Source organism: Macaca thibetana, chromosome 12, assembly GCF_024542745.1.
Source record: "Macaca thibetana thibetana isolate TM-01 chromosome 12, ASM2454274v1, whole genome shotgun sequence".
Taxonomy (NCBI): domain Eukaryota; kingdom Metazoa; phylum Chordata; class Mammalia; order Primates; family Cercopithecidae; genus Macaca; species Macaca thibetana.
Window position 1 is genome coordinate 125,731,203 of NC_065589.1, and position 22,889 is coordinate 125,754,091.

At 42.6% G+C, this 22,889-nt stretch overlaps 2 protein-coding genes and 1 pseudogene across 7 annotated transcripts in view; 1 reads left to right on the top strand and 2 right to left on the bottom strand.

Annotated features, from left to right (window-relative positions):
- Positions 1–22,889, bottom strand: part of POLR2D (RNA polymerase II subunit D) — a 471,659-nt gene that overhangs the window by 269,475 nt on the left and 179,295 nt on the right. The window lies entirely within an intron of this gene.
- Positions 1–22,889, top strand: part of UGGT1 (UDP-glucose glycoprotein glucosyltransferase 1) — a 108,277-nt gene that overhangs the window by 29,312 nt on the left and 56,076 nt on the right. For all 6 annotated transcript variants that reach the window (XM_050751577.1, XM_050751578.1, XM_050751576.1 and 3 more), the window contains 8 exons: positions 966–1,066; positions 1,812–1,911; positions 3,839–3,899; positions 8,012–8,103; positions 9,830–9,980; positions 13,927–14,046; positions 15,635–15,720; positions 19,578–19,713. In XM_050751577.1, coding sequence (XP_050607534.1) covers positions 966–1,066; positions 1,812–1,911; positions 3,839–3,899; positions 8,012–8,103; positions 9,830–9,980; positions 13,927–14,046; positions 15,635–15,720; positions 19,578–19,713 — 847 coding nt within the window. The remainder of the gene's footprint in view (positions 1–965; positions 1,067–1,811; positions 1,912–3,838; positions 3,900–8,011; positions 8,104–9,829; positions 9,981–13,926; positions 14,047–15,634; positions 15,721–19,577; positions 19,714–22,889) is intronic.
- Positions 20,600–21,445, bottom strand: LOC126933138 (spermidine synthase-like; annotated as a pseudogene).

Below are 22,889 nucleotides of genomic sequence, written 5' to 3' on the forward strand. Positions count from 1 at the left end.
CTGACAGGAAGTGGGTTGGTTGGACAGTGAACGGTCTGAGGGAATTCTAATTTCTGTATTTTGTATTAAGACATTTTGAGTTTATAGCATTTAAAAGAAAAAAGTAATGTACTAACCATCTGTCTGTCTGATGTAAATGTTATATCTCTGCCCCAGATCACCTCTCCTTTACTGTAGTGGAATATGCTATATTTAAAGATAAAACTCAGTAACTATGGTTAGCCTAAATTGTATTCATGTGACTAAGAGATTTATGAGCATGTAGGCTAAAGGAAACTCATTTTGGGACTGGTAGCAGTTTTTTTCCCCTCAGTTTTACTTTGAGAAATTAAAATGATTCACAAAAGCATAGAGGAGAATTTATTCCCACATACTTACGACCCAGAATAGATTGCTGTTACCATACTTGCTTTTCTGTCCTATAGAACTATTTATTAAGCTTTCTTTTTTTTCCTATATAAGCCTTCTTTTACTTTAAGAACAAAAGAAAACAAAATAAAACAGATCCGTAAACACTGCAGGTATAGCTGAAGTCTCCTTTGTTCCTTTCTTTTTTTTTTTTTTTTTAAAGAGACAGGGTCTTGCTGTGTTGCACAGGCTGACCTGGAACTCCTTGGCTCAAGCGATCCTCCTGCCTTGGCCTTCTCAGTAACTGGGATATCAGGCGTGAGCCACCACACCTGGCCTGAAAAGTCTCTTTTGTTAACCACTCCCAGTCTCCTTATCTACCTCACAGGGAATTGCTATTCTAGCAATTTTTCTATAAATTTTGTGAGTTTTAAACTAACTTCTAATTTTCTATTTTTTTTAAAGAGGAATAATTATACTTCATTTTTTCCCCTTATATTGTAGAAAATTTCCTAGGGTTGGAAGAGGAAAACCATGAAGATAAAGTTGGTTTACTTCTTCTTGTGTTCTGGGAAAGAAAAAATAATGAAAAGGACTGATTTTTATGTTTCTTTTAGAGATCTGCACCCCGACCTGGAGGGACAGTTGAAAGAGCTCAGAAAGCATCTTGTGGAGAGCACCAATGAAATGGCACCTTTAAAAGTTTGGCAATTGCAAGGTAATGAAAACAGGGAGAGGTCATTGGCCAACTTTTTGGCTAAGTTTTATGGCTTTAAAAATGCAAAATTTGGGTTTAATTGTATGTAGTATGTGATTCTGAGGGTGCCTCTGATTTTAAAGATAAGAATGGTTAATTACGATTAGTCAGGGAAGAAAGGAAATCCTTTTGTAAACAGACAACACTAGGTGGAAGTAATATATATAAACAAGCGGCAAGTCTTTCTGTGTGACCATACATAAACTTGTAATACGAGAAACAGGTCATAGTCTTTAAGTTCCTACATATATATACACATTTCTTCAACTGTTTCTCTATAGAGTGTTAAAGACATGTTATTGACATGTCATTGTGGCAGGACGTGTGTGTTTTTCTCTGTTCCAAAGAACTATTTTTCAAGTATTTTTCACAACATCATTTGCTGAAAGTCTCCATGCTGTATTTTGTGATGTACTGTAAATTTAGAACAGGGAAAAGGACTTGGGCCTGATCCAGCCTCTGCTGCGTGCGTTAGTGTGTGCCCTAGTGTCTTCTGCAGGTTTATCAGAAACGGCTCAGCTGAACGCTCCAGGGATCTTTGAAGTGAATACAACCTGAAATAAAATCCTGGGCACTCTCTGGAATGGTTGCATTCTAAGACGTTCTTAATTACCAAGAAAAGAGTGGGAAGTAAATGTGGATTTTGTTTTCTGCTTCTCATTGCGTTAGATTAATCCACTTTTAATTATATTTGACATCATCGCAGATCTCAGTTTCCAGACTGCTGCTCGAATCTTGGCTTCTCCTGTTGAGTTGGCTCTGGTTGTTATGAAGGATCTTAGTCAGAATTTTCCTACCAAAGCCAGGTAATACAGAATAATGCTCCTCTCCTTAACATCATACCCAGTTGTCGTCATGTTCACTTGCCAAATGAGGTAATAAAAATATGAAAATGCTTAGAAAATTAAGATTTTTTTTTTTTTTTTTGAGACGGAGTCTCGCTCTTGTTGCCCAGGTTGGAGTACAGTGGTACGATCTCGGCTCACCACAACCTCCGCCTCCCGGGTTCAAGTGATTCTCCTGCCTCAGCCTCCCAAGTAGCTGGGACTACAGACGTGTGCCACTATGCCCGGCTAATTTGTTGTAGTTTTAGTAGAGACAGGGTTTCACTGTGTTGGCCAGGCTGGTCTCGAACGCCTGACCTCAAGTGATCTGCCCACCTCGTCCTCCCAAAGTGCCAGGATTACAAGCGTGAGCCATTGCACCCAGTGAAAATTAAGATTCTTTATGACCACCACTACCACTACTACTGCAGATGGTGCCCTGTGTCTTGAAGATGGCAAAACCATGCATCGTGTGGTTGAAGTGACAGATTTAGGTTATGTTCCTGGCACTTCTGCTTATTAGTTGTGTGACCTTTGCAAATAAACAACCTCTCTTTACCTCAGTTTCCTCAGCAGTGGAATGGGAATAAAAATACCTGCCTTTCAGGATTGGATGGGTCTTGCTCATGTAACTGACTAATCTAGAGTCTGTCCCAGACCACAGTGGTTTTCTTCACGGAAGGTTTTATGTATGTCATCTTACTGAATCTTGAAGACACTGAGCCATAGAGGCTAAGTGACCTCTAGGCTAAGCCGTAGAGGCTAAGTTCATAGTGACAGAATAAGATTTTGTTTGAGCTGGGCTTGGTGGCTCACGTCTGTAATCCCAGCACTTTGGGAGGCCAAGGCCTGGCTAATTTTTGTATTTTTAGTAGAGACAGGGTTTTGCCCTGTTGGTCAGGCTGGTCTGGAACTCCTGACCTCAGGTGATCCACCCACCTTGTCTGGTACCCAAAAGGGGGAAGTGGACCAGGCGCGGTGGCTCACACCTATAATCCCAGCACTTTGGGAGGCCGAGGTGGGTGGATCACTTGAGGTCAGGAGTTCCAGATCAGCCTGGCCAACATAGCGAAACCCCTTCTCTACTAAAAATACAAAAATTAGCTGGGTGTGGTGGCGGGCGCCTGTAATCCCAGCTACTCGGGAGGCTAGTGCAGGAGAATCGCCTGAACCCAGGAGGCGAAGGTTGCAGTGAGCCAAGATCATGCCATTGCACTCCAGCCTGAGCAACAAGAGCGAAACTTCATCTAAAAAAAAAAAAAAAAAAAAAGATTTTGTTTGTACATTTTCTGGCATTGCCTTCAATTCTGTAATATTGCTGCACGTCACATAAATGCAAGGCAAAATTGTTTTACAAGCCAAATCTTTAGAAACTATTGACTTGAATGGTTCCCAGTCATTTTCTTGAGTCACTGAATGAAGTGTTTTGACTTCTGATGTGAGATATTTTGTAACTAAGTTTGTTTATTTGGGACTTAGACATCATGTAGTGAATTCTCATTTAGTCCAGCTGCTACTTGAAGGTATACATGAATGATTCCACCTCCACCATAAGTGCTTGAGTGGGAAGAGCAATCTGCTGCCTTGGTGTATTCGACATTATTATCCTTTTAGCCTGAGAGTAGTACAGATCATATATAGAAATGGGGTGCATATGTTTAAGAACTTGGAAACAACTGCACCTGTTTTATAATGCTATGGCTGCTACATTTCTTTGATTTTGTATCTTACAAAAAATATACACATCTGAGAAAGGAGAAATGTATTTATCAATTATAAAGATTTAAGGTTTTTGCCATCTAATTTTTTCTAATCTGTTGAATAATGTGTTTCATATTTTAAAATATGAAAATTGAAGACTTTATATCAAATACTAAGCCAAGCACTCATAATGTTTTTATTTCCTTAGAGCAATAACAAAAACAGCTGTGAGCTCAGAACTTAGAACCGAAGTGGAAGAGAATCAGAAGGTATTCACCGATAGAAAATACTGACCTGTTTTGTATTCTGTCTTTCAAGATAAAGAAATCTGAGTTTAATCAGCAGCATTTAACAGTGTCACTCTTCTTTTATCTAAGATTGTGATTTTTTTCATTTCTGTGATCTTTGTATTTTTAGTTTTTAATCAAAGTTCAGTATGCATATAACTGAAAGCATGAGATGGTGCTACCATGTTGTTTAGAAAAGCCGCACCCCTAACATGTTTCACCCCATTTCTGAAAACATACACTTTCAACATTTTGCTGATTCTTCTGATATTTCTCTCCAGATTTCTAGCTTACATCGGTACTTTATTTTTCCCGTTCAGACGTTATATATTGGCCTCCTGTTTAAACAATGAGGTTTAACTTTCTTTCAGTTCTCTCCCTCTGTCCCACCACTGTTCCATATTGGCACGGTTCCTGTCTATCTGTCTTCCCAATATTGGAGGTTTTGATTTTATCTAGTTTTGACGTGGTCTAACATGGACTGGTCGCTCTATATACCCGGTGCGTGCTGGTCATCCTGGGACCTTCCTTTAACCTCTTTTGTTGGATCCACTGTTGCTTGATTCCACGTCATCTTTGTTTTTGGTTAATTTCCTTATTTTGGTACAGCTCATCATTCTCTGTGAGAAAAGTTGCCTGGGAGGCAAATTTGAAATTCTGAGAAATCAATTTTCTACTTGTTTTTATTGATAGCTCATTATACAGTATTGGCAGGTTATACAATTCTAGGTTGGAAGTCATTTCGAAATTTGAAACAAGACTTCGCCTCTTGGAATTTTAGTTTCCATTGTGGCTGTTGAGAAGTCTGAAGCCTTTGTATGAGATCTCTCAAGGATCTTTTCTTTGACTCTAGTTATCTGAAATTTCATAATTATATGTGTTTTTTAAAAAAATCTCTCCTGTAGGATGGTTCATGGGCCCTTAAAATCTGGAAAAATCATTGCCTTTAGCTTTGGGAAACTTTCTTGAATTCTTTTTTGTGTTTCTTCTCTCTGGTTTCTCTCTCCTCTTTTCCTAGAAATATTTATTTATTTTTTTAAATGTTGCACCTCTTTGACTAGTTGGCCTTTTAACTTTAAAAGTCTTTTATTTCCTATTCTTTTTTCTTTTTCTTTTTTTTTTTTTTGGAGACGGAGTCTCACTCTGTCCCCCAGGTTGGAGTGCAGTGGCACCATCTCAGTTGACTGCAAGCTCCGCCTCCCAGGTTCACCCCATTCTCCTGCCTCAGCCTCCCAAGTAGCTGGGACTACAGGCGCCCACTACTATGGCCGGCTAATTTTTTTTGTATTTTTAGTAGAGAAGGGGTTTCACCGTGTTGGCCAGGATGATCTCGATCTCCTGACTTCGTGATCCTCCCGTCTCGGCCTCCCAAAGTGCTGGGATTACAGGCTTGAGCCACCGCGCCCAGCCTCTTTTTCAAAAAAAAAAAAAAAAAAAAACTTTCTGGTAAGAGTTTTCAACCTGTGTGTGTCTTTTTTCCTTTAGTTGTCAAATATTTAATTTTCAGGTGTTTCTGTTGTTCTTTTTATGGTGTTCCTGTGTATCTCTGAAGACAGTGGTGCTTGTGTTTTCTGTCTGCAAAGTCTGTTTCCTCTTAAGCTCCGTTTTTGGGTTTTGGTCTCTTTAGTGGTGGAGGCCTTCCTTAGGTGTCTGGCAGTCACACCCAGAGTGAGGCACTAAGGACCTGGTTGGAAGTCCTAATGATTGGCTTCGTGACTGTAAGGTGTTGTGTTGTGACCGTTTCCTAGGGAACCCCAGTGACAGTATCTTTGTTCCTTTTCTTTTGGGTTGGTCAGTCCTTGTCAGTCTCCAGAAAAGGATCCGTTAGTCTTCTGTCTGGAGGGTGAAATCTGTTTGCTAGAGCTGTAGAAGCACAGTAGGGAAGAGCATTTGGTGACTTGCCTTCTGTTCCCCATTTTGTGTGTGGGGGTCCCTGTCCTCCTTGTGCTTGATTTGCTGTTGTCCACAGATGTTCTGTTTTGTTCTTTTCCAGGGAATGAGCCTTCCTTTTGCTACAGTAGAGGGTGGCACTGACTGCAGTCACCTGGCTGTGGGAAATCAGTTGGGGGACTGGGGGGTTTTGTCTTAAAGGGCTTTATCTCAGAACTTAGCTAAGAATCACCCCTTGTACACGTCCTGTGTGCTGCCAGTTCCTGAGCCTTTGGTGAGTTCCGCGGGGTGACACAGGTTTCTTGTTGAGCTTGCCCGTTGTTGGTCTAGCATTCAGCTTTCTCAGGGCTACTGGGACAGTAACTCCTCACGCACCTCTCTTCCAGCTTCCAAAATTTGGTGGCCTTTTTCTTTCCTGTTCTCTCTGTCTTTGTGGATTTATAACTGAAAAAGTTGCTCTACTGACATTGCAGTAGAGTTTCAGGAGGGAAAAAAGTTCTTACGTTCAATTCACTATCTTTACCCCAGATTTCCTTGATCTTCATGTCTGAGATATTAGTGAATTAAGTACATCTGAGGGATAAATAAATGCTTCTCAAATGTTTACTAAATTGAAAAACCTTATTGGGAGTTTATATTTACTTTTTAATTTCCAAAATTAAAACATCAAATATTATCTTAAATTTAGGGCCTTTTTCCCCCTAAGGAAGACAAAATTATTCTATATTGCTGTTTCATGGAGTCTTAATTTTTTTTGAGTAAAACATTTTATTAAAGCATAAATATATACTTCTGTTTTTGAGATGGAGTCTTGCTCTGTTGCCCAGGGTAGAGTGCAGTGGCATGATCTTGGCTCACTGCAACCTCCACCTCCCGGATTCAAGTGATTCTCTTGCCTCAGCCTCCCAAGTAGCTGGGACTACAGGTGTGCGCCACCACGCCCAGCTAATTTTTTTGTATTTTTAGTAGAGATGGGGTTTCACCATGTTGGCCAGGATGATCTTGAGCTCCTGACCTTGTGATCCACTCACCTTGGCCTCCCAAAGAGGTGGGATTACAGGCATGAGCCACCATGCCTGGCCAAATTTTTTTTTTTTTTTTGAGATGAAGTCTTGCTGTGTCACCCAGGCTGAATGCAGTGGCATGATCTTGGCTCATGGCAACCTCTGTCTCCCAGATACAAGCAGTTTTCCTACCTCAGCCTCCTGAATAGCTGGAATTACAGGTTTCTGCCAACCACGCCCAGCTAATTTTTTGTAATTTTAGTAGAGATGGGATTTCACCATGTTGGTCAGGCTGGTCTCAAACTCCTGACCTCAGGTAATCCACCCACCTCGGCCTCCCAAAGTGCTGGGATTACAGGCATGAGCCACTGTGCCCAGCCCAAAATGTATGTATTTTATATGAAACATAAAGAAGCACACAAATTCTCATTCATTTGATGAACTTTCCCAAAATGAACCCATGTATATTACCAGTGTCCAGACCTAGAAATAGATAACGACTGTATTCACCAGCTCAGGGTCAGTCTTGTTTTTTTTTCTGGAGACAGCGTCTTGCTCTGTCATTCAAGCTGGAGTGCAATAGTGCTATCTCAGCTCACTGCAGCCTCTGCCTCCTGGGTTCAAGCGATTCTTGTGCCTCAGCGTCCCAAGCAGCTGGGACTACAGGTGCAGGCCACCATAGCTGGTTAATTTTTGTATTTTTAGTAGAGACGGGGTTTTGCCACATTGTCCAGGCCGGTCTCCAACTCCTGGCCTCCAGTGATCCACCCGCCTTGGCCTCCCAAAGTGCTGGGATTACAGGTGTGAGCCACTGCGCCTGGCCTGGGTCAGCCTTTTTGTATCATCTGCGGGTGCTGTGCACGTAGCCGGGGCGTGAGAAGATATGAATTCCTCTCTCCCTTGGAAGAAATTCCAGTTCTCGATTGACTCACCTTTCCATGATCTCCTTATTGTTTTTTCTCCTCTTTTTAAAATTAAAAAGTAAAAAATGCATATTTTTGTGGTGTACAACATGTTTTGAAATGTGTATACACTATGGTATCCCCTGTCTTGCTTGCCATTGAATCCCAACAGCATCTTGAAGCAAATCTTAGCCCTGCTTTAGGATGCCAAGATTTGTACAGGTAGTGAAGCCCAGAAACACTGAAATTTTTTTAAACATTCTCTCACAGCTCCCTAATAATCATTAAAATTTTTCAGTATTTCAAGGGAACTTTAGGATTACAACCTGGAGATTCAGCCCTCTTCATTAATGGACTTCACATTGATTTAGATACACAGGATATATTCAGGTAAGGATAATATTTTTCATTCTCTGAAAAGTTTTTGTAACGTGTAGCACCTTGTAACATGTTCATATTGCTGTTCCTTGTTGATACGGCGTAATGCAAAGCCTGATGGCTTACCAGGCCCCACTGGATGGATGTAGGTAGTAGGCACATGCTGTGATGGGTGGGCAGGATGACATGTCTCCATCTTGTGTTACAGTGTATGTTCGGGGCCTGAGTGTTTTCTGAGGCTGTCCTTTTAGAAACGATACTTTTCCACTTAACCATGGGAACAGGTTCTTTGACTTTTGGAACAGTGTGGAGTAGATTTATTAAGAATACTGCCTCTGGGCTGCGCACGGTGGCTCATGCCTATAATCCCAGCACTTCGGGAGGCTGAGGCCAGCGGATCACTTGAGGTCAGGAGTTCGAGACCAGCCTGGCAAACGTGGTGAAACCCCATCTCTGCTAAAAATACAAAAATTAGCCATGCCTGGTAGTGCGTGCCTGTAGTGCCAACTACTTGGGAGTCTGAGGCAGGAGTATCACTTGAACCTGGGAGGTGGAGGTTGCAGTGAGCCAAGATTGTACCCATGCACTCCAACCTGGGCAACAGAGTGAGACTCCATCTCAAAAAAAAAAAAAAAAAAAAAAAAAAAAAAAAAAAAAAAAAAAAACCTGTTTCTTGTGTCTCAGAAGGTGTTCTGTCTACATATATTTAATACCACTTTTTGGTAAAATGTGGTTCAGTATTAAATTGCATTTGATTGTCTTCATGATTTTGGGGTGGGTAGCAGACAGTCAGGTAGAATTCAGACTTTATTCATTTGGTTTTTTTTTTTAATCACATCTTATTTCTCCTTCCTATCTTTTTTTTTTTTTGGAGACGGAATGTCACTCTGTTCCCCAGGCTGGAGTCCAGTGGCACGGTCTCAGCTTACTGCAACCTCTGCCTCCCAGGTTCAAGCAATTCTCCTGCCTCAGCCTCCTGAGTAGCTGGGATTACGGCACCTGTCACCATGCCCGGCTTTTTTTTTTTTTGTATTTTTAGAGAGATGGAATTTCACCATGTTGGCCAGGCTGGTCTTGAACTACTGACTTTGTGATCTGCCCACCTTGGCCTCCCAAATTGCTGGGATTACAGGCACCTGCCACCATGCCCGGCTATTTTTTCTGTATTTTTAGTAGAGATGGGGTTTCACCATGTTGGCCAGGCTGGTCTCGAACTACTGACCTTGTGATCCACCTGCCTTGGCCTCCCAGAGTGCTGGGATTACAAGGCGTGAGCCACCGCTCCTGGCCCTTCATCTCTATCTTTTCTATATCTCCCAGCAAACCTCTAAGTTGAGTGTGGATTCTTCCAGGCTTTTTTCTGTGGTCATGTTTGTCTGTATGAACTGGTACTGACATTGAAACATATATTGAGCATATATAATGTAGTATCTCTTTTTAATCTTTATTTTGAGATAATTGTAAATTCACATGTAGTTATAAGAAAGAATACAGAGAGATTAATATACTGTTTTTAAAATCATGTCGTGTAAAAGTACAGATTTGGGGTTTTATGCTCAATTTGTGTGTTTATTCCCTTTTTTAATTTCTCAATTAATTTGGAGAAGAGTTCCCTTTTTAAATTTCTCAATTAATTTGATTTGGCATTGAGGTTGAACTGATACATTTATTTTCATGGTAAGAATTTTTTTTAAAAGCTTTTTTTCCCTAGTAAATGCCTTTTTTTCTTTCCCCCCAGTCTGTTTGATGTGTTGAGGAATGAAGCTCGGGTAATGGAGGGTCTGCATAGGCTGGGAATAGAAGGCCTTTCTCTGCATAATGTTCTGAAGCTGAACATCCAGCCCTCTGAGGCAGACTATGCAGTAGACATCCGGAGCCCTGCTATTTCAGTGAGTATTCTGTTAGGGTGATCAGAGGACTTTCTGACCAGGAGTCTTTTTCATGGTTTTCTAATTTGTCTCCTGTGAGGGTGAAGTTCCTCCCACCATCTCCTTTGCTGGTGTGAAAGATTTACTGTTGCTTGTGGGGCTTAGTGAATGTAGTAAAGTAGGCCCTTAACTCCTTCAACAAGTTGAGTCATTGTTGCTAGTGTGGTTAAGACAGGGATTTTTTTTTTTTTTTTTTTTTCTGAGACGCTCTCACTCTGTTGTCCTGGCTGGAGTGCAGTGGTGCAATCTTGGCTTACTGCAAGCTCTACCTCCCGGGGTAAAGCAGTTCTCCTGCCTCAGCCTCCCGAGTAGCTGGGATTACTGGCGCCTGCCACCACGCCTAATTCTTGTATTTTTAGCAGAGGGTGTCAGAGGATGTGGGGTATAGGGTTGGGCATGGTGGCTCGTGCCTGTAATCCCAGCACTTTGGGAGGCCAAGGCGGGTGGATCACCTGAGGTCAGGAGTTCAAGATCAGTCTGACCAACCAACGTGGTGAAACCCCGTCTCTACTTAAAATACAAAAATTAGCCGGATGTGGCATTGTGCACCTCCTAATCTCAGCTATTTGGGAGGCTGAGGCCGGAGAATCACTTGAACCCGGGAGGTGGAAGTTGCAGGCAGCTGAGATCATGCCACTGCACTCCAGTCTGTGCGACAGAGCAAGGCTCCGTCTCAAATAAAAAGAGAGGATGTGGGGATAGTGCCATCTTGGGCAGTTGTGGTAAAAATAAGATGGGGGGAGAGCTGCTCTTACTTTTTCTTGGTTTCTATACTGCATTCATTTTAGAAAAATTTTATTTAGGAGAAATAATGTAGAATGTAGATAATCATTACTTGAATTCATACTTGGTGATGTAACTTATTTTGATGAAGACATTGTTAATGTCATTTGCTTTTCTGTTAAAAGTACTTATAAAGAGTAAAAGATAATAACATTAACATGACATATTTATGCAAACATAAAAGGACTAACAACCATACGACCCATCATCATGCTTATTAAATGTTAACGTTTAATCATTTTGTGTCAGATTTAATAGTTTTCTTGGAAAAAAAAAAAAGGCAGTTTTAGTTGAAGCTCTTCTTTGTCCCTTACCAGCCACCCCTCTCCTTCCTGAAGTTCTTATCTTTTCTCGAGTTGGTGTGCATTCCCTTGTCCCTTATTTTATCCTTTTCTTTTCTTTTTTTTTTTTTTTTGAGACAGAGTCTTGCTCTGTCGCCCGGGCTGGAGTGCAGTGGCCGGATCTCAGCTCACTGCAAGCTCCGCCTCCCGGGTTCCCGCCATTCTCCTGCCTCAGCCTCCGGAGTAGCTGGGACTACAGGCGCCCGCCACCGCGCCCGGCTAGTTTTTTGTATTTTTTAGTAGAGACGGGGTTTCACCGTGTTAACCAGGATGTTCTCGATCTCCTGACCTCGTGATCCGCCCGTCTCGGCCTCCCAAAGTGCTGGGATTACAGGCTTGAGCCACCGCGCCCGGCCTGTCCTTTTATTTTCTATCAAATATATTTTTCTTTGTTTCTTCTGTTTTTTTAGAGACAAGCCTCACTATGTTGCACAGGCTGGACTCAAATTCCTGGGGTCAAGCAATCCTTTTGCTTCAGCTTCCTGAGTAGCTGGAACCATAGGCATATACCACCTTGCCTGGCTCCTATCTAATACTCTAAAAATTTGAGGCCAGGCACAGTGGCTCACACCTGTAATCCCAGCACTTTGGGAGGCTGAGGCAGGTGGATCATTCGGGATGAGGAGTTCGAGACCAGCCTGGCCAACATGGTGAAACCCTGTCTCTACTAAAAATACAAAAATTAGCCGGGCGTGGTGGTACACGCCTGTAATCCCAGCTACTTGGGAGGCTGAGGCAAGATAATTGCTTGAATCCAGGAGGCGGAGGTTGCAGTGAGCCAAGATCGTGCCACTGCACTCCAGCCTGGGCGACAGTGAGACTCTGTCTCAAAAAAAAAAAAAAAAAAAAAATTGGATAATCCAGTCAGGCGCGGTGGCTCACACCAGTAATCCCAGCACTTTGGGAGGCCATGGCGGGTGGATCACTTTAGCTCAGGAGTTCGAGACCTGCCTGACCAACATGACAAAACCCTGATGGAGTGCAGGGATGCAATCATAGCTCGCTGCAGCCTTAAACTCCTGTGTTCGAGAGGTCCTCCTGTCTCAGCCTCCTGAACCATTGCTCTTTGCGGACATGAAGTTGTTTCTGATTTTTTGCTGTTGTAAACACTATTTTAATTAGGCTCTTTTTTCCTCTCTTTTTGTGTATACATGTGAATTTATTTGGGGTAGATACCTGGAACTACTTAGTGGTGCTGCTGTTGTGTTGTGTTGTGTTGTGTTGTGTTGTGTTATGTTATGTTATGTTATGTTATGTTATGTTATGTTATGTTATGTTATATTATGTTATTTTTAGACGGAGTCTTGCTCTGTTGCCAGGCTGGAGCGCAGTGGTGTGATCTCAGCTCACTGCAACTTCCGCCTCCCAGGTTCTAGTGATTCTCCTGCCTCAGCCTCCCGAGTAGCTGGGACTACAGGTGCACATGACGATGCCCAGCTAAGTTTTGCATTTTTGGTAGAGACAGGTTTTCACCATGTTGGCCAGGATGGTCTCGATCTCTTGCTCTTGTGATCTGCCCGCCTTGGCCTCCCAAAGTGCTGGGATTATAGGCATGAGCCACTGCACCCAGCAGTACTGCATTCATTTTAGAAAAATTAGTACTAATATAGTCTTCAACTTTATTAGATCCAGTTCTCTGAAGTGATTGTCCACACACCAGCATTTCATGAGAGTTCTCTTTGCTCTGTATCTTTTCCTGTTCTTGGATCTTGACAAACTTTCACTTTTTTTGTCTAGCAGGTATGAAATTTCATTGAGGTCTTAGCTCATGGTTCCTAGATTACAGTTGAGGGTGTACACATTTCTTATGTTTATTGCCCATTTGGGTTTCCTCTATATATTTCTTATTCATATTTTTTTTTCCAATTGTTTTTTTACTTTTTCTTTTTTCCTTTGTTCTTAAAAAGTTTAGGGCTGGGTGCTGTAGCTCACACCTGTAATCCCAGCACTTTGGGAGGCCAAGGTGGGCAGATCACTTGAGGTTAGGAGTTCGAGACCAGCCTGGCCAACATGGCGAAACCCCGCCTCTACTAAAAATACAAAAATTCGCCGGGTGTGGTGGTGCGCGCCTGTAATCCCAGCTACCCGGGGGGCTGAGGCACAAGAATCGCTTGAACTTAGGAGGCGGAGGTTGCAATGAGCCGAGATTGTTCCACTGCACTCCAGCCTGGTCAACAGAGAGAGGCTTCATCTCAAAAAAAATATATATATATATCTATATAGCTTCTTCCTCTTATTTTTATGTATTTCTTCATTCTTTACATTAGTCCTTTATTGGGTTTGTAGGTTACAAATGTCTTTATCTATCCTGTGGCTTGTCTTTTAGTCACTTATTTTTCCACTCAATCTTTTTATCTTTTTTGTTTGTTTTTCTGAGATAGGGTCTTGCTCTGTTGTTCAGGCTGGAGTGCAGTGGCACGATCATGGCTCACTGCAGCCTCGAACCCCTTGGGCTCAGGTGATCCTCCTGCCTCACCCTCCTGAGTGGCTGGGACAGCAGCCACCATGCCTGGCTAATTTTTATATTTTTTTTGCAGAGATGGGTGTCTCATAATATTGCCCAGGCTGGTCTCGAACTCCTGGGCTCAAGTGATCCTCCTGTCTTGTCCTTCCGAAGTGCTAGGATTACAGATGTGAGGCACTGCACCCAATCTTTTTATCTTTGAAAATGGTCTTGTCTCATGTGATTCTTCTTCAAATAACTCAAAGTCTTATTGTTGTTATTGCAGATTTTACACCTGGTGACTAATGTGCATACATCCTGTTGTGTTATTTTTTTGTAGTGGGTCAACAACCTAGAGGTTGATAGCAGATATAATTCGTGGCCTTCTAGTTTACAAGAGTTGCTTCGACCCACCTTTCCTGGTGTTATTCGGCAGATCAGGAAAAACTTACATAATATGGTAAGTAACTCTTATTGTCTGCCTGTGAATTCTGTTTCTCCCTTGGCCTAGTCCCTCTTTTTTTGTCGTGTAGAATGGTCACGTCTCGCCTTTACTAGCTGCTTCCTCCCCCACCCTCCACCAAATACTCTCCCTGTTCACACTGGGAGGGCTTTGTAGTGTACTGGCCTCTTGTGGGGCTGTGGGACGTAACAGGAGCGTTACAGCCCCCCTCAGAGTGTGGGGAAATGCTCATTTCTAACATGAAGGTTTAGACTGTTGTTTTACTCTTTTAATTTGTTTTTAATTTTAAAACACTTTTTAGTTTTTAATTTTTATTTTTTCTCATCAGCTTTTCCAGATTGAATAAGTTTTCATACTCTTCACACCATTCAGTGATGTGTTTGTTTTTAAGACTATATTTTTTAGAGCAGTTTTAGGTTCATAGCAATATTGTTTTACTAGTTTTAAGATAGCTCTTTTTTTAAGTAAGAAGGTGCATATTGCTGCTGTTTTTCTTTAATATCGTAATCCCTAGAATTCAGCAGTTTCATTTATTCTCTTAAATAAGGCTGTTTGCCAACTCCTACTTGTTACTCCTTCTTGCGCTGCTTTAGAGAGAGAGAAAGGGTTCTTAACTGGCCCACTTTTTCCCTCTCGTTTCTTTCCCTTCCCTCACATAGCTGGGAAAGAGATAGTGGTAGGGTTAGTGCCAAGGTTGGCCTCCTCAGAACTTGCAGGGAAAATTGCCGTCTCTACCTTTCTTCTTCTCTCTTTTTTTTTTCCCCAGAAAGAGTCTCGCTCTGTTGCCCAGGCTGGAGTGCAGTGGCAGGATCTTGGCTCACTGCAACCTCCGTCCCCCCGGGTTCAAGCGATTCTCCTGCCTCACCTCCCAAGTAGTAGGAATTACAGGCGCATGCCACCACACCTGGCTGATTTTTGTATTTTTAGTAGAGACGGGGTTTCAACACATTGGCGGGGCTGGTTTCAAACTCCTGAACTCAGGTGATCCACCTGCCTTGGCCTCCCAAAGTGCTGGGATTACAGGTGTGAGCCACCACACCTGGCCACTTTTCTGTCTCTTGAAACCACTTTTTTCCTTTCTGGTCAGAATTTAAATCTCGTTCTGTTTTACCATATGCCTGAACTTTATTAAGTGAGAGAATATGTCTAAGTTGCTTAGCACCTAATACGTGTTTATGTGCTTACCTGACAGCTGTGACTGTGGTCTAAGAATTAGGTTCTAAGTGAATTCTTAATTCAGAGATCCTCAGAAATGAATATACAAAAAGGCAGGCTCCATTTTTTAAGGTGAGAGAGTTGCTAAACTTGGTTTTTGTTTGGTGTAGTAGAAGAACCAGCATCAGCACTCTGGAGTACAGTTCCCTTGTTATCAGCCTAAGTCCGTGAGAAAATCGCCTAGCCCTTCAGTACCACGTATTTTGAACTTAGAGGGAGGTAGCTGCTGTTTGTATAATTCATCTTTTATGTGGTTCAACCGTAGCTCGAAAAAGGTTGACTTCATGTACAGTGACTCATAACATTTTTCTCAGCCCACGGATACTCGAATAAAAGTCATTTCATGTGTTCTTTTCCCTTTCTTCAACAGGTTTTCATAGTTGATCCTGCACATGAGACCACAGCAGAGTTGATTAACATAGCCGAGATGTTCCTTAGTAATCATATACCACTAAGGTAACACTGGTATTGATTTGATGATATATCTAATTTAGCTGAGGTTTTATTTGTCATTTTTAAATGCAAGTGTGGTGCTACTGAGTTGTAGGATAATTAATAGTGCACATCACTAATGGCAATTTTATCTTCTGGTCAGTATGAAGCCAGTGTCTTTTGGGACTGAGAATTTGCTTCTCAATGAATAGAAGCTTACCACCATTGAATTATCAATAAATAGCCCATGTAAAAGTAGTTTCTGGCTGCAGCTTGCTTCCCAATGGAAGGGAATTTTCCTAGGTGAGTGTCCACATCACAAAACCTATTTCCACTTTCAGCAGAGGTACAGAGCATTGCCAATAACTTGTTAGCCTGTCAAGGACTAAACATATACACAACCTTTTGTAGATGCGAACAGTAACAGTTACTTCTCTTGTGTTGCCAGACCTGCCAACAGGGTACTGAATGATTGGATTTCCACTGTCCTTTTAAGAACAGTTTATTTTTATTTTTTATTTTTTTATTTTTTAAAGGTTTTACATATAAATGCTAAGGTATTTTCACCTACATTTTGAATAATTCTGGTAATTTTACATGTTGGTGAAATTTTAATTCTTAGAAAATGTGAAAATAAGAAAACAACTCTTTATTCAATAAATATTACTATGTGTTCCATGATTACTACTGGGCTAAATGCTATAAATATATATGCCTTATTCTACCTTCTTGGAAAAGATCCTCTGTATACTTTCAAACCCTTTAGGGAGATACGTGATCAACTGCTAGGTTATGTCCTACTGGTTAGTTATAAGTGCATTAGAATTTCAGAGAAACAAAAACATCATTGAGATATTTGGGAAGCACAAAGCTTTATGGAGAAGCTTGATTTCAGATAGGCTTTGAGGAAAACAGAGAGTTCTGATAGTTGGAAATGCAGATATTTTGAGTTTGATGACATTTTTCATATAAAGCATGATACATCTGGTTAGATGGAAGAACCTATTACTGGATCACAACCAGAGCTATGTTTTGATTAAAAGAGGAATATAAGAACACAGAAGAAGTTGGGTCGTGGTCGACAGTTGGCACTAATACAGTATTTCTTGAGTTGAGGAACAAGAAGAGGGCATGTGGTCTTCAGATTGCAAAGGCAGATGCGAAGAAGATACTTGAACTCCTAGGCACCTGAGAGATTGTGAATAGCTGGAGAGAGCCGGGTGTGCAGGCTCCTCTTCCCTTCTTTGTAGGAGCTCATGTGGTCCTGCAAGTTGACTACTAAATATTGATACATTATTATTAACTAAACTCTGTAGTTTACATTAAGATTTGTTATTTGTGTTGATGACACAAATGTATGATGTCAAGTATTCATATTACAATACAGTTTAATACAGATTAGTTTCACTGCTCTAAAAATCTCCTGTGCTTCAGTTGTTTATCTCTTCCTCCCTTCCCCTAAATCTTTGGCAACTACTGGTCTTTTTACTGTCTTCATAGTTTTGCATTTTCCAGAACGTTCTAGGTTGCAATCATACGGCATGTAGCCTATTCAGATTGGTGTCTGTCACTGAGCAATGTGCATTTAAGCTTCTTCCTCTGTGTCTTCTCATGGCTTGATAGCTCATTTCTTTTTATCACTGGATAATAGTCATTATATGGATGTCCCCCATTTATTTATCCATTCACTTAATTGAAAGATACCTTGGTTGCCTACAAGTTTTGGCGGTTATGAATAAACCTGCTGTAAACATCTGGGCGCAGCTATTTGTGTGGACATGTCTTCAGCTTCTTTGGGTAAATACTGAGGAGCGTGATTGCTCTATTGTGTTAAGAGCATGCTTAGTTTTGTAAGAAACTGACGAACTGTGTTCCAAAGTAGTGGCACCATTTTGCATTTCCACCAGCAGTGAATGAGAGATCCTGTTGCTCCACAGCCTTGCAAGCATTTGGTTTTGCCAGTATTTAGGATTTTGGTCATTCTGATAGGTGTGTGGTGGTATGTCATTGTCGTTTAATTTGCCGTGCTCCACAGCCTTGCAAGCATTTGGTTTTGCCAGCATTTAGGATTTTGGTCATTCTGATAGGTGTGTGGTGGTATGTCGTTGTAGTTTAATTTGCCGTTCCCTAATGATATATGATGTTCAAGATCTACTTATATTTATCATCTGTCTGTATATCTTGTTTGGTGAAGTGTCTGTTCAGATCTTTTGTCCTTTTTTTTTTTCCCCCTGCCCTTTTGTCCGTTTCTAAAACTTTGGTTGTTTTCTTATTGTTGAGTTTTAAGAGTTCTTTGTAGGCCGGGTGCAATGGCTCACGCCTATAATCCCAGGACTTTGGGAGGCCAAAGTGGGAGGATCGCTTGAGGCCACAGTTTGAGATCACTGTGGGCAACATGGGAAGACCTCCATCTCTACAAAGACTTAAGAAAGAGTAGCCATGTGTGGTGGCACACACCTGTAGTCCCAGCTACTTGGGAGGCTGAAGTGGAGGATTGTTTCAGCCCAAAGGTTTGAGGCTGCAGTGAGCTGATCGTACCACTGCACTCTGGCCTTGGCAACAGAGCAAGAACCTGTTGAAAAACAAACAAGAAGGGTTGCATATTTTGTTTACCTGTCCTCTATCAGATGGTGGTTTTGCAAAGATTTTCTGCCACTCTATGGTTTGTCCTTTCGTTCTATTAATAATATCTTTCACAGGGCAGACATTTTTAATTTTAGTGAAGTCCAAATTAACCAGATGTTGTCTTTCATGGATTGTGCTTTTGGATCTAAGATCATTGCCAAGCTCCATACCACCTAAATTTTCTTCTCTGCTGTCATCTAGGAGTTTTAGTTTTTGTGTTTTACATTTAGACCTGTGATCCACTTTGAATTTTTGTGAAAGATATAAAGTCTGTGTCTAGACTGATTAATTTGCATGTGCATGTCCAGTTGTTCAGCACCATTTATTGCAAAGATGATTCTTTGTCCATTGAACTGCCTTTGCCCCAGTATGGTCAGTGCGATGTCTTTTTTGCCAGCCCATCTATAGATATATAATGGTATGTTTGTGGTTAATTCCTTTATTTTAAAATGTAAAATCTGGTAAACCTTAACCTTGATTATTGCTTTTTGTCGTGGGACAGTTGTAAACCTTTTTCGGCTTTTCTTTTACCAATAATTCTCATACTGCATGTGCTAAATGTCACAATCCCCCCCCCTTTCTGTTTACTTTGAAAGTGTGAAAATTTTTGTTTCTTCTAATTTTTGTTTAAAAGCAGAAAAAAATTTCTTAAAACTATAGCAACACTCTTCATGTCAGTGAAAGCAATCTTTTCATGACGTGGAAATGGCTTGCTTTAACAGTAGAAAGGCCTAAGCCACATTTGAAAGCCTGCTTTTTTATTAATACTTTGTAAGTGGCCGGGTGGTGGCTCATGCTTGTAATCCTAGCACTTTGGGAGGCTGAGGCTGATGGATCACCTGAGGTCAGGAGTTCAACACCAGCCTGGCCAACATGGTGAAACCCCGTCTCTACTAAAAATACAAAAAATTAGCCGGCAGTAGTGGCCTGTAATCCCAGCTACTTGGGAGGCTGAGGCAGGAGAATCACTTGAACCTGGGAGATGGAGGTTGCAGTGAGCTGAGATTGCACCATTGCACTCCAGCCTGGGCAACAAGAGTGAAACTCCGTCTGAGAAAAAAAAAAAAACTTTGTAAGTTGTGTATGTATATCTTTGCCAATCATGTTAGAGGAGAGTGGGCTGTGAACTGTGCTTTTCTCTCAACGGGTTTTCCTCTGTTAGCTATAATGTATGAGAAGGGTGCAAGGATGTCATGCTTTTTAGCCGTTTGCATTATTTGACATGTTTCTTTTTCTTCTTTTCCCTTCCCCTCCAGAATTGGTTTTATCTTTGTGGTTAATGACTCTGAAGATGTTGATGGGATGCAAGATGCTGGAGTGGCTGTTCTTAGAGCGTATAATTATGTTGCCCGAGAGGTGGACGATTATCATGCCTTCCAGACTCTGACACAAGTACGTTTTTGTTCAGGATGGCACATAATTTTTTCAGATCCAACTTACTCTTAATAGCAACGTGTGGCCATTGTAGGCTGGATAGCTGTGGTATCTAGAGCTCAGGGGTGGATCCTGAATTTAAAAGTCATGTCTGCTGCAGTGTGTAGAGATAGATCTGAGGAAGGGCAAAGCAAAGTGGCAGGGATGCCAGTTGATGAGCTGTTGCAGTGATCTCCATGAGAAGTAATGGGGAAGGTAGCAGCAGGGCTGTGGAGAATGAAATGGGTTCAAAAGAAGTCACTCAGAGTAGTAAGTATTTTATACTTTGTTATTTTATTCACTTTGTCTGTGCCTAAGGTTTGCTTTTGTTTGTTTGTTTTAATATATCTTCCACAATGGCTACCTTAACATTTTATTTATTTATGTACTTTTTGAGACCAGGGCTTGTTATATTGCTCAGGCCGGTCTCAAACTCCTAGGCTTAAGGGATCCTCCCATGTCAGTCTCAAATACGTGGGATTACGGCTGGCTGTGCACCACCATGCCCAGAGAATAAGTATTTTAACTCTGCTTTTTAAAGTTTTTATTTATTTATTCATTCATCTATTTTTATTGTTATAAGTACATGTGTTTGATTGAGGGGGCCGCAGAAGACAGAGAGATGGTACTGTATGCCGCTGGTATAGGCTTGGAGGCCGAATGCCACACAGAGACAGACACAGAAACAGTCCAGCACTCAGCAGGGAAGGCTGGGCATTATTCTGAGGCGTGTAACACTTGGTTGGCAGGTGACAGTCAGCAGGGGATCTGGCCTAGGACTGAAGGGGCCCAGGCACCCTGGAGGCTCCCAGATCTGAGGTCCCAGGTGGCATCCGCTGTGGTGCCTGGGCTCAGCTCACATTATTCAGGGACTTGCAGACAAATGGGGGCGGTACGAAGGCAGCACTACACGTCTGAGCAGCTGCACCTGCTCCACCTGCTGCCGTGTCACTTGTTGCTTGGGCTTCTGGAAGTTGGTGCTCAGGTTTTTGCTGCAGAGCATGAAGCCAGTCTGGCTGCTGGGATAGGTGGGGACAGTGCAGTAGGCGTGTGCCACCATGGGGAAGAGTGACTGGCAGAACCACCGTGTCTCCTTGATGAGGTCCAGGTGCAGCCACTGGTCCTTGCCCTGGCAGCAGAGAATGCTGTCCTCATTGAGGGCCATCTTCATGAGTGGTAATAGGATTCCTTGAAGAGGCTTTCATGGATCCCAGGAGTCAGTGATCATATTGAAGGCATCCTGGTTCTGTTTCATGAAATCAAAATTGTCACCCATGTGCAGGGTCAGCTTAGCGCTAGAGGAGCCAATGGCCATACCCGGCAGGAATTTCTTAAGAGACCTGAATGCCATCCTCTTCAGCCTGTCATTGGACCACAGACTCCACAGAGGGGTGCTTCACCACCTTGTGCAGGATGCTGTCTCTGTCCCCGATGGTCAGCACCTTTTGTGGGATGGGGTGGTTGCAGAGTGGCAGGTTGATTCTCATCTAGTAGAGAACTTACCCCTGTCCATGCAGGGGATGATGCCATCCAACACCAGCACACTGCTGTGGGTCTTACTGTGGGGAACAAGGATGTCCTGGATTCGTGAGTGCTGGCAGTGGAGCAGCTGCTCCATCTGTAGGAACAAGGCTTCCTTGGGCCTCAGGCTGCAGGTCTCATGGAACCAGCCCTCCTAAATGGCAGCGTGACCACTGAAGCCGGGCTCCATGTCTTTTGGGTCCTGTGGCCTGAGACTGCAGGCTGTGCAGAGCCACAGCACAACAGGACCAGCTACACCCACCACCCGCTGTTTATTTTATTCTATTAAAAGGGTTGTTGTAGAGACAGGATCTCACTGTTGGCCAGGCTGGAGTACGGCAGCGCAGTCAGGGCTCACTCCCGGCCCTAGGTGATCCTGCCGCCTCAGCTTCCTGGAATAGCTGAGACTACGGGCACGCATCACCATACCCAGCTAATTTTGTTGTTGTCGTTTTTAATTTTTGCTGGGGATGATGTCTCACTGTGTTTGCCAGGCTGGCCTCGAATTCCTGAGCTTAAGCAATCTTACTGCCTTGGCCTCCCAAAGTGATGGGATTTTCGGTGTGAGCCACTGGTGCTTGGCTGCTGTTTTTTTTATTTCAGAAGTGAAGTAATACTGCTCACTGTAAAAACAGTTCAGGCCGGGCGCAGTGGCTCACACCTGTAATCCCAGCACTTTGGGAGGCCGAGGGAGGCAGATCACCTGAGGTCAGGAGTTTGAGACCAGCCTGGCCAACATGGTGACACCCCGTCTCTACTAAAAATACAAAAATTGGCCATGCCTGGTGGCTCATGCCTGTAATTCCAGCACTTTGGGAGGCTGAGGTGGGTGGATCACTTGAGGTCAAGAGTTCAAGACCAGCCTGACCAACATGGGGAAACCTCATCTTTACTAAAAATACAAAAATTGGGCCGGGCGCGATGGCTCACGCCTGTAATCCCAGCACTTTGGGAGGCCAAGGCGGGCGCATCACGAGATCAGGAGATAAGAGATCAGACCATCCTGGCTTTAACGCGGTGAAACCCAATCTCTACTAAAAATAAAAAAAATTAAATGAGCGTGGTGGCGGGTGCCTGTAGTCCCAGCTACTGGGGAGACTGAGGCAGGAGAATGGCATGAACCCAGGAGGCAGAGACTACAGTGAGCTGAGATAGCGCCACTGCACTCCAGCCTGGGCAACGGAGTGAGACTCCATCTCAAACAACAAAACAAAACAAAACAAAAATTAGCCAGATGGTGGCAGGCACCTGTAATCCCAGCTACTTGGGAGGCTGAGGCTGGAGAGTCTCTTGAACCCGGGAGGCGGAGGTTGCAGTGAGCCAAGATCGTGCCATTGCACTCCAGCCTGGATGTGATGAGTGAAACTCCATCTCAAAAAAAAAAAAAAAAAATTCAAATAAATAATATTCGTGTCGATTTCGATTTCTCCGTCTCTCCCCTCTCCCTTTCCTCATCCCTCCTAAACATCATGGACATAGTTTTTATTTCAATGACTACTTATAAGTGTTCAGATTTCTCTCTCTCTCTCTCTCTTTTTTTTTTTTTTTTTTGAGACAGTCTCTCTCCATCATCTAGGCTGGAGTGCAGTTGTGTGATCTTGGCCCACAGCAACCTCTGCCTCCTGGGTTTAAGG